At 38.1% G+C, this 11965-nt stretch overlaps 1 protein-coding gene across 1 annotated transcript; it reads right to left on the minus strand.

Annotated features, from left to right (window-relative positions):
- Positions 1-8314: 8314 nt before the first annotated feature.
- On the minus strand, positions 8315-9952 carry LOC145488060 (uncharacterized). The gene has a single exon (XM_081466834.1). The coding sequence runs from the start codon at positions 9950-9952 to the stop codon at positions 8315-8317; it is 1638 nt and encodes a 545-aa protein (XP_081322960.1).
- Positions 9953-11965: the final 2013 nt, after the last annotated feature.

Raw genomic sequence — 11965 nt, forward strand, 5'->3', positions numbered from 1 at the left:
CGCCATCCTTGTTTCGCACGAGGAAGCAACCTTCCAAATGTGGTGGTGAGAGTGGATTCATTTGGAAAGTACAGAACTCAAACGAGTTTTATCAACTCATTGTTCATACGTTTTGTGTTAAACGCAATTAGGAAATTTAAAATAGTCATGGAAAGATGAATGTTTCATAAAAACTGAAAGATAACATTGCCTTTAACATTACCTTTAACAATGCCCCCCCCCCCCCTGCCCCCTCAGCTGACCCGTGATGGTAAGCTCCCTACCCTAGGATAGGACATTTGCGGGGCAAAGTAAAAAAAGATGATTTGTTGGAAAAATTGTTAAATAATTTAAGTACCCTCTTTTATTTTCAGTGCTCTGAACTGATTCCAAGATGTTCTGAAAATTGTTTTGGGTTCAGGCTGAGCAAATTTGGGGATCAATTCGGGACTGGGGATCATTTCAGGTCCGATTTCGGGATCAGGCCTTCCCCATAAAATGTTTCGTTTCCCGTCGTCCGTCTGACCCATTTTTTTGCAAAAGTGAAAGAAAACATATTCCAGATACAATGTGTGACAAGCATAATTTTACTTTTAACTTAATTTACATTCTCTGTTTTGAATACAAAAAAAACATGTGTTCAAGACTTTATTTTGAATAGGAATCTTTTATAACTAATTTGCTCTGCCTGTACATTAAATCGGAAATGTTTGTGAACGTCGTTCCATATATCTATCAGCATTGCATACTTGGAAACAAAGGTTTTATTTAATAGCATTGTGTCACTGACTAAGGCTCCCTTGACCAATTTTGTTTTCCTTTTTTTTATTTTTTTATTTTTTGCCCAACCGACCAACCCACTTTAACAAAAGGAAATGAGATGGAAAACAAAACATTTTGTGGGGATGGCCTCACTTCTAAAGCTTTGCAGTATCAGTTTTCCTGTAATGAACACTATATCGAGGCTTCTCTAATTAAGTGAGTAATCTTAACTCTTTCTGATTCGCCAATTTGTTGCTTAGCAATGACGTCATCCGTTTTTACACGTGGACGTATATAGATAGTGTTAGCGGCATATTCCCGCCAGTAGTTCAAGTTTCAGTTATCGTGCGTGCACAGTACGTGTTTTCAAGTAAATTAAGTTTTAAGCTACCCTTGACTATTTAGAGTGCAAGCGGGAACCGATGTGTAAGTACAAACTATTTTCTATGCTTGCTTTTTAGTATAAGTTTCAAGTTTTGACGTTTCTTAACCTTAAGTACCTTTAGTCTCGGTTTTTTATACAACAGCCTATTGTACTAAGTTCAACACGTGGCAGAGCCCCAGTTTTCAAAGTTTTTATTTCATCTTGTTTTTAGCGATAGATCTTTATAGTTCACACTCCCCCTAGCTTAGGTTCCTATTTAGCAACTGTCCTATAAGAATCTCTGGTAATTCAGATAAGTCCTTTCCTTGCTAGTAAATTCCCACATCGCTTTCAGTGGCGCTCACGCAAGCACGTTTTTATCACATCGTACAATTTTATTGCTTTCAAGTTTTTAGAGTGTTATCATTTATTGTATTAGGACAGTTAGCAGTATGCGTATCTGCTTGGGATCACTGATGATTTTAATTGTATCTTTACTGAGAAGTTTGACTGGAAGTATTGTCATATCGCAGTTATGATTGGAATGTTCGCTATTATTGTTTCGTGACTCGTCATCTTGTAATCTTCTATTATCTAGTAATTAGTTTATTCATTACATTATATTTCAGTTTACGTTCGATTATCGTCAATTAAATCACCGTCAATCACAGCTGATTTTCCGTGATCTCTGGCTTTATTCGATTAGTAAAGCATCTCCCACACACGCTAGTCTCATCGCGACAAGTTGTCTAGCAAGTGACAATTCAGCCTTTCAACAGTCGCTGTGAACCTGACGTTACATTTCCATCTTCTTTAAAGAGGTTCAAAAACATTGGTGAAAAAAAACCCCACAGGATTGTGTCACCTCCACCCCCAGGAGTGAATTTACACATTAATTTTAAAACTCAAACACACTTGCGTTCATATATCAGACAAAGCTGTCTACTCTTTCAATTCCTTCCAGCAATGAAAATCTCAATCAGGTAAAAGCACAGCTAGCTACTATGAGCCAAAATGTGTCCTGAATGAAGGATGTGTGAATCACTTGCCCATGCAGAGGACAGAAGGGAGTTAAGGGGGTGGGGGGGAGGTAGCTATGAGCTTTATTATACTGTAGCTATGATAAAATAATTTATAACAATAGTGAAGACTTGAAACTTAGGGTATAACTAAACATTACATTTTATTGCAGCAACAAAAATACAAGAAACTTGCATGATACACAACAATACAAATGAAATATTTACAATTGATGGTCAAACTGATTAACAAAATAGGGGAACTGTAATCACACAATCTCACAGTTCCCTATACTTGTCATTGGAAAATCTTGAGGAGCTCAAAAGATGGGGGAGGGGAGGCAGGGGCACAAACAGAATTAGGATAGGTCAATCCTTGCTCCAATTCTGAGGATGATGCAAAGGGGAGCCCAGGCCCCCTCTCCTAGATCTACAATGGCTTACTGTCATTGACTTGCTATGCACATTACTAGTTAATAATTACTCCTCCAAGCACAAGGGCATTATTGGGAGAAAATTACTGGAGGCCTTTCTGGACTAGACTACGGGCATTCTCTCTTTCACTTAGTCCATCATGCGTGACTGTAACAAAACCCTTGAGGAAAAATCCTGACAGAGAGAGATGTGCTCCTTTCACAAACTTCTCGCCCCCAGAATTTTGTGCATCAATTCTTTCCTCAAGGTTTTTTTTCACATCACACACCAGGGACTAAGCGAAGGACTGATTGCTCATAGTCTATTTCTGGGCTGCACAAGGGCCATATTTTCCAAGTAAAATCCTCAGAGAGTGAGAAACAATATGGCTCATGCCAATATTTGCAGTTTATTTTTTGGCAGGTGGCAGGGCATTAGGGAACATTGCTCATAATGCCCTTAGCCATAATAAGAAAATCTGGCCCCAACTATTATCCAGTCACAGTGTGTGTTATATGGTACACCCTCTAGCATTATACAAGCATTATATTATAATATTAAGTGTTCTCTGATTGGATAACTAAACTACATACATGTATTCTAGATAATTCAGTACCTTGTTTTATGCAGTCTCTTTACTAATTACTGGTAATATGATTATCTATAGTATATAAAAATATTCATTCCAGTAAAAATGAGTAATGCCTATCTTCAGGTTACAGTATATCTCAAAAAAATCTCATTTCTTTACATGGTGTAGTTAGCTAAATTAGACAGAATCTCAGGAATGTAATTTATGAGTGCTTACAAGTCAGCTGCACTACATGAAAAATTGAACTGTTCTTTTAATACAATGAGAAAATGTAGTCTCACAGAAACATATCATATTTACAAATATACTGTACTTATAAAACAGGTGGCACACTCTAAATTTAGGAGGTTTTGCAAACCATAAGCTTGACAAGAAGTTAAATGAGCAGTTTTCTGCATGTGTGTAATGCATACTGACACAACTCTTGGCTGTATTCTGCTAAACAACAATTCACACACCCGTTAATTGTCAGACAACTCTCACCATTCTACAATTTGAGAGAAAAGCTCTCATTCAAATGTTAGCCTTGCTCTACAGACGCTGATTATCTGTGCACTGTATATTTCCTTTAGTCATGATTATGTCCTCATCATACCCTGTTAAAACAAGCGACCCTTCTACAGGGAAGTGAGTTTTTATAAGTTATAAGGTGGCATAATAGCATGACATGTTCAACAATGTTGTTCTTCCTGTGTTTGACCATTGCTGGCAGACATTTGACTTAATAAATGAGCAAAAAGTTTCTTAACTTTGAACCAGTTACAGTTAAGACCAAAAAACAGTGTTCTTTGGTTTTCAAATTTTATGGAATAATAATAATAATAATAAAATAGCATCTATTCTGAGATCCTGGACACCTGGATAATTAATATCACAGGATATCAGGAAGGCACACAAGACAAGTGACTGGCTGATTGTTAATTTGTTTATGGTAAAGGTAAGAATCATAAGAGTGTCTACAAAGGGTATTATTCACGCCCGTTCGAACGGTTTCAACATTTGACCAACATTCATTCAACAAAAGTTGAACAGATGTTGGGCTAATGTTGGATGCAAAAACAAAATCATTTGGAGGCCGTTCTACAATGTCAAAATTGCGCCAACAAAGGAACCAACACTTTGAGAAATTCGATTGTGAGGAACTAAGGACTAGAAACCAGACTTTCTCTTCCAGATTAAACAAAACTTTTGTGGCCTGATGTCAGCATGCATGTGCTCTACAATTGTTGAATGGAATTGTAACGTCAGGTTCACAGCGACTGTTGAAAGGCCGAATTGTCACTTGCTAGACAACTTGTCGCGATGAGACTAGCGTGTGTGGGAGATGCTTTACTAATCGAATAAAGCCAGACATCACGGAAAATCAGCTGTGATTGACGGTGATTTAATTGACGATAATCGAACGTAAACTGAAATATAATGTAATGAATAAACTAATTACTAGATAATAGAAGATTACAAGATGACGAGTCACGAAACAATAATAGCGAACATTCCAATCATAACTGCGATATGACAATACTTCCAGTCAAACTTCTCAGTAAAGATACAATTAAAATCATCAGTGATCCCAAGCAGATACGCATACTGCTAACTGTCCTAATACAATAAATGATAACACTCTAAAAACTTGAAAGCAATAAAATTGTACGATGTGATAAAAACGTGCTTGCGTGAGCGCCACTGAAAGCGATGTGGGAATTTACTAGCAAGGAAAGGACTTAACTGAATTACCAGAGATTCTTATAGGACAGTTGCTAAATAGGAACCTAAGCTAGGGGGAGTGTGAACTATAAAGATCTATCGCTAAAAACAAGATGAAATAAAAACTTTGAAAACTGGGGCTCTGCCACGTGTTGGACTTAGTACAATAGGCTGTTGTATAAAAAACCGAGACTAAAGGTACTTAAGGTTAAAAAACGTCAAAACTTGAAACTTATACTAAAAGGCAAGCATAGAAAATAGTTTGTACTTACACATCGGTTCCCGCTTGCACTCTAAATAGTCAAGGGTAGCTTAAAACTTAATTTACTTGAAAACACGTACTGTGCACGCACGATAACTGAAACTTGAACTACTGGCGGGAATATGCCGCTAACACTATCTATATACGTCCACGTGTAAAATCTGATGACGTAATTGCTAAGCAACAAATTGGCGAATCAGAAAGAGTTAAGATTACTCACTTAATTAGAGAAGCCTCGATATAGTGTTCATTACAGGAATGTTCAAACCGCTTCAACATCATTCAACATTTTCGAGAACAAAGAAAAAGTTGAATCGATGTTGAATAAAAGTTTAAATCGCTTTAAGTTTGATTCAAAACGCTTTTGACAAGCTTTCAACATTTTTTACGCCTTCAACAATGTTGGACGGCCTGTTCAAATGCACCCGACATTTGGTTCAACAAAGTGTTGACTGCGTGTTGAGGCAAATGTTGAAACCTTTCAAATGGGCCTTTAGAAACCAATCCAGGAAAGTACTTAATACACTCTACAGTTTACATGAAGTTTAAAGTGCACCTAGCCCCCAGTTGCTTCATGCGGCTTAAAAAGTACAGGTCCAAACAATACGAATTTCAATCGATCAAGACCAGTCTTTTGGTTGAGCTCGTTATAATCATAACATTAGCCGTGTATCTCTTGATTTGATAAACTAAATGCTACCTAAAAGCTCACTTCTAAAGGGTCATATTTTAGAACAAAGCGCCACTCAAAAAAATATATATATATGCCACAAGATCAATGCAGCCCTTGAGTTTTCTTTACAACTTTTAGTTTGCCTGTTCCTCCACCTCACATCTAGCTCTCCATTCCTGATTCGCAGCTCGTCTGCAAAGAAGTCTTTCCCATCGTTGCTTGAAGCATTGCAAATTGCTCTCAAAGCCTTTTAAATTGCTATAAAAGAAGCTTGTCATGATTGACGAAAGTTAAGAGTCTTCCCAATCAAAAAATAACCCTGACTCCAGCGACAAAAAAACATTTTTTTTTGCAACAAACTTTGGACATTTAGTCCCTAAATATGTTGGAATGCCTAATTTGTTTTCCATTTTCTTAAGCAAATAGTCAGAGGATTGACTGAGGCGCTATCCTGTTTGGTTCCTGGATATAGGTCATCAGTATACCCCACCCCAGACTTCCTACATGCCGTCATGTAACAATTCAAGCATGATTTCCAAAAGGCACAGCAGTTCCATGATTCAACCCAATGCAAAATGTTTTTTGCAGAAATGCTTTGAATGACAAGTAGTTTCAGTTAAGCAAATAGCCATTTTTGGGGTTAGGTGCACTTTACGTTGCACAGTATATAACATAAATCATACTGGCATAATTGTGTTATAACATAACTTTTCTTATGCATCAGTCAATTCCACTAGTGGTATTATTTGCAAAAAAGAAAAAAAAATTAAAAAATGGCAAATTCTCCAGGTTGGGGACAATTAATAAGTGGGTCAAATGCCCTAGGATAAGGGGGAGAGCAAGAACAAAGGTAAATACCCTGCACCCAGGCTCATCTAGAAAATAACACTGCTCAAAATTTGATAAATCATATCAAACGGTTCTGTTCACATGTGTGTTTATTCTTCCACTGGTCAGAACATTGGGTGAGAAGATTTGGGTTTGTTTGTTTGTTTTTTTTTATTTAGAAAATAGCACAAAGAAAGTACACACACTGATTGGTTTAAGGTGGCCGAACACAGTTTTCACTTGCGCTTTTGCTGATGCAATTCAGCGTGCGCACAAGGATTCCAAAAAACAAACATGCCATCAATAGAGCAATCATTTTATTTACTCAACACCCGCAGTACTGTGCAATTTTTCTCTATAAGTGAACGCAATGTATTGATGGCTTTAGTCTTTTATCACAAAGATATGTTAGAAAAGGTAACGATGCAAAGAACCCAGCAATTTTCAGCTTTTTCTTTCTTACCAAAAGAACCCAGTAAAATGCAGTGCATGCGTAATAAGTCAAAAAATTGCGATTGAATGAAAATTGCACTCTCGGAAATACCCCTATTTCTCGAGAACCACTCATTAGAATTTCATGAAATTTGGCACAAAAATACTTTAGGAAATAAGTAACTGGAGTATTGAAAATAACTGAACTTTAACAAAGGAAATTCTAGATATTCCAGTGAACAATCAACAAGGGACAATTAAAGATCTCTGTTAAATTATTAGCAAAATGGTGTTAACTTGTGAGAATCGTTACAAACTTGTTGCATGCAAATTATAAAGAAAATCTAATGACTAGATTTTCTGCAAATAAACAAAACCGATTTTAAAGGTCTGTTTATATTTATTCATGTTGCCATGGCAATGGCACATACGTCAGCTTAACCATCAAAAAACCAATTAAGTTTGTGTTGTTAACTAGCTTGCTGCCATTTTTGACGACCGAGGGATCAAGGGTTTTAGAGAAAAGGTGAATGAAACATAGGTATCAAAAACTGTGTTCAGCCACCTTAACATTGTGTTTCTGGAACTCTATAGAAACAGAACTAGCACAAGCTGTTGACAGAATGATATCGCAAACAAAGAAAATTTACATTGTGATGATCAAAGTAGACAAGTTGTTTTCTTTTTTTGTCACAGAATTTTCCATAAGAAATAGAAAAAATGTTTTCTGTGTTTTTATTGAGTTTTGGTATAAATCTGTCTGTTGTAGATAGTGAGTAGCCTAGCAGTGTAAGGTTGTTAACAAACTGGCAGGTGCTTTTTTACATTTTTGATGTGTCTGTGAAGAGGATTTAGATAAAATTTTGAATGACTAGGATTAAAACATGAGCAGAATGCCTGGCTATTGCCCAGGAGGGAGATAGACACTGCTGTAATTGACTGATGGATTGTAAATCTATAAATTTACTTCAGTTTTAATTGCATGACAGAAAAACACTGGTTGTGATGCCTCTTAAGTAAATTGAACTGCTGCTAAAATTCATTAAGATCACTTTCCCTAGCTAATGGTTATATTTTAGATCCAATTTAGGGAAACTACAAAATACAGGGCCACTTATTTACATCTCATTGAATCACAAAAGTGCCTATTGTATTATGCTTCTTTCTGACACGTGTAAACGAGGTGGTCCTAAGAGGCCCTGCATTCTGTAGCTAATTTCCTTTCTTTTAATGCACAAGAAAATGTTCAGTTACAGCCTCATAACATCATATTACTTTTAAATTTTTACATAACAAGAACCTTGTATTTGTAATGGGTATCCTCTAGAAGCACAGCAATTCGTCCATCCATGGTCGCTGTCATTCCTGTAATGTAGCGAATTCGTTCTTCTTGGATTTGAGTGCTGCGCACAAAGTCGCCATCTTTGGTGAATATTGCCACATGCAGGAGACCAGGATCGAGTAGCTCTCCTTCCTTACCAGCGATGACGACATGTTCACTCCCCCGGTGAAATGCAATTACTGGAAACCAATAACGTCCTTGGAGTTCAAACTTGTTCAAATGGACGCCGTCTTCACTGAATATGTGAACACAGGAATCATCCCGCTCCACTACCATAACACGGCCATCATTAGCAGCAGTGATATCCCTCGCATACTTCAATGTTCCTTCTCCAAAAGAACGAACAAACAATCCATCGGTATCGTACACATCCACACTGGAGTAGCTCAGTACCAGTACTTGACTGTTGGTGACTGTCAGTCTGCCCCAGCCCTCTCCCCTCACAGGAAACTTGTGATGCAGGCCAGCGGTGTTGCTAAATTCATAAACAACCAATCCCTTAGATCCAGTCTCCTTCTCGTATCTGACCAGTACATAGATGTTGTCCCTGTTGTCTGTGGCTACATCAAAAATACATAACTCTGTTTCAACGTCATCATTAGGGACGCTGAAATATTGCATGAACTGACCACGAGGATCAAACATCTTTACGTCATTTTCATCCTCTCCAACAATGAATTGCCCGCTGGAGTTTGTAGCGATTCCACTCGAGCGCGTCAGCTTGAGCTCCTCATCACCTTCCTGACTAAATGACCATGGTACACAACAGTGTTCCATGCCCTGTTTACGCAGAACTTTTGCTACTCTCTCGTCACGCAATGGATCCACTTTGTCTTCTCCACTTAGAACGCAAGGCCAGTTTGACAGCTCCTTATTACCGAAACAGACAATCAGGTTGGTGCTGTAGATGACGAAATTCACGTGAGAGACGTCGGCAATAACCTTCCTGCGCTCGTCTTTTCCAAATCGAGCCCGTAAGCCTTTCGTTAGCTCGACGTTAAAACACTCTTGAACAGCTGACAGACGGTGAAGTTCTTCAATACACTTTCTACATGGTGCTACTGCGTCCTCGGGATTGTCTAGTTTCTCTAGTATTGTGGCCATAACTCGATATTGCATTGCTAGAATTCGGTCGGCCGTTTCTAGAGCTTTATTAGCGAAGGCCCTTGTTGCTTCCCTGCGAGCGTCTTTAAATCTCTCTTTCCCGTCGGAAAGCGCCCTCGAAGCTGCTTCATCCAGGTCCGTAAGCTCTAACTTTCTCATTGCTTTGACAAGAGAAAATGCTTCATCACAAGCTGCTTGTGTTGTTGCTGCGCCGCGCTCGCTTCTGGACCTTGCCGTACTAAACACTTCATACAGCAACTCGATTCCTTCCTCAAAGAAGCTGATACTCGCTAGCAAATCTTTTCTTGATAATCCATCCAACTTAGACTTGATATCGTCGATTTCACGGACGATCAATCCACGAAATTTTTGATCTGTTATATCGCCATCTCTCAGCTTCTCCGCTGCCTTATCTCTGCCTTTATTCACAAGCAAACCGATAGTGACTTTAAATACCGCGGTCGCAATCGAAGACATAATCGTCAAGTGACGAATGTTATAATCGTTTTGTTATGTTTCTCTGCTCAGTCACGAAGCTGTGCTCTGCAGCGGCGTTGTATACGGAAATGAACAAACCAAAAGGTGTGTCTATCTGTAAGAATATCGAAACAAAGAGTTATTAAAAAAAGTTCTAGTCCAGTGCGTCACAAAAGACTAAGGAATGAATTTTGCTGAAGCAATGTTCACTCAGCCTTATGACGCTATGAAAAACAGGAGCGCAACTTTGTCTGAGGGACCGAAAGATTGGCTGTAAAAAGGTGTATTTATGGATCATATTTAATCATGTTTTAACATTTATCTTTTCATTTATTCCAGAAAGTGACAGACATTGAAATTTTATGAAACAGTGAAAAGATCCTCCCGAGCGACTGAATAGATGTCAAACACTGCGGATAAACACTTGAAACTAAGAGAGTAAAGCAATGTTGCCTCAGGCTCAGATAATAAACAAATTCTTGAAAAGTTGAAGCTGTCGTCCTGTTCCCTTTTCATTTGTAAGTTAACACTTTTTCCTATTCGTTTTTCACCAAAATCTTACCAACAAAAATCAAAGAAATCGTTGAACGAGTTCCTTAGTTTTGTTTAATTCTTCGCATACATTAATGGGCCAAATATGAAGCAATAATCAGGCGACACGTGAAAGGCAGCAGTACAAAATGTGCGGGAAATCGAAAGTTTTGGGAAATGGCAAATAACCGTAATTCATTAAAACGTTTTGTTCTAAAAGAGTTGAGAGAAAGTAATCCACCTTGCAGACAAATCCCAGTCGTAAGAAAAGCCGTGTTGTGGCACTAAAAGCGCAAGTGTTTTTGAACGAAGTAATGAGACTAATGACGCATGGTAGAGATTCAAGTTGTTATTGTTTGAAGTGGGCTGCTCGATCATATTATGTCAGTCACACTCCAAGCCATCCAGACTCAAAGACCGCGCCTTCATATCAATGAAAGTGCTTTTCATGTGACACTGCATGTACTGCTGCATAAAAGTGACTTTCTTATGAGTTTTTACCCGAATTTCATGTCCTCAGATCAAAGAACAGTATTTCATAACTTTCCTTCCTGGACATGTGTAATTAAGGTATAAAACTCATTAGTTGATCATGATCTAGATTGAGGGATGCATTTTTTCTCATTTATTCAGAGCATTGAATAATCGTACTTTGCCGAAGGCGATGAATCAGTTGAAACACCAACAAACGATCATGGAAACTTGTTACAAAAGGGTTTCTGTAGGACCTCTGTGGGGCTGAGGATGTTTCTACCTTTTTGAGTAGCATAGTCTGATATGAATTCACCAAACATTATCAGTTTTTGAACAAAATCTCGACGCGTCCTGTGTGCGGCATTCAAACATTTTATTCAAAAGAAATCCATTAGTGACCCAGACTGAAGAGACTGTTGACCCTTAACAGGTATTGCGTCAATTGTCTTAAGTTTGTTTTCAAACAAGATTGAGTATATTTTTAAACTATTTGTCGTTAGCAACTGCAAACAATAAAACGAAATTACGAATGCCGGAGGAAAACAAATAAAGCTTAAGCTGAAGCCTGTTTATGAGTTGCTTTCTACGTCAGATCTTAGTAACTGTTGCACACTTATACTTAAAACACTAAATAGTTTCCTTATGGTATTCGACATGATTCACGATAAAAATAGCTCTTGTTGTACACTCTACTTGTTCCGCTGAGAGTTGTCAGGAGTAACATTGAAGACACAACAAGGGGTCGCATAAAAACGGGGGGGGGAGGGTATACAGGAAATAGTTGTTTTGATTGCCGTGTAGATGAGCATGTAAGCCGGGGCACTTATTAACGAGGCGGGTGGTAAGGGCTTATAATTGGAGTTTTATGGATCCATCCGGATTGTCGAAAAAAAAGCTTTCAGTTTACATCTTTAAACTCAAACAAGTCAGGTCTTCAGGATATCGTTCTGCTCAGTCAGTTTCCAAGGTAACTGAACAAGACCAAAAAACGCAAATTCTGCTGCTTGA

The sequence above is a fragment of the Orbicella franksi genome, chromosome 5 (genome assembly GCF_964199315.1).
Source record: "Orbicella franksi chromosome 5, jaOrbFran1.1, whole genome shotgun sequence".
NCBI lineage: Eukaryota > Metazoa > Cnidaria > Anthozoa > Scleractinia > Merulinidae > Orbicella > Orbicella franksi.

What these genes read in the sequence shown, in the direction of transcription:
- LOC145488060 (XM_081466834.1), bottom strand. Translation starts at nt 9,952, where the DNA reads ATGTCTTCGATTGCGACCGCGGTATTTAAAGTCACTATCGGTTTGCTT.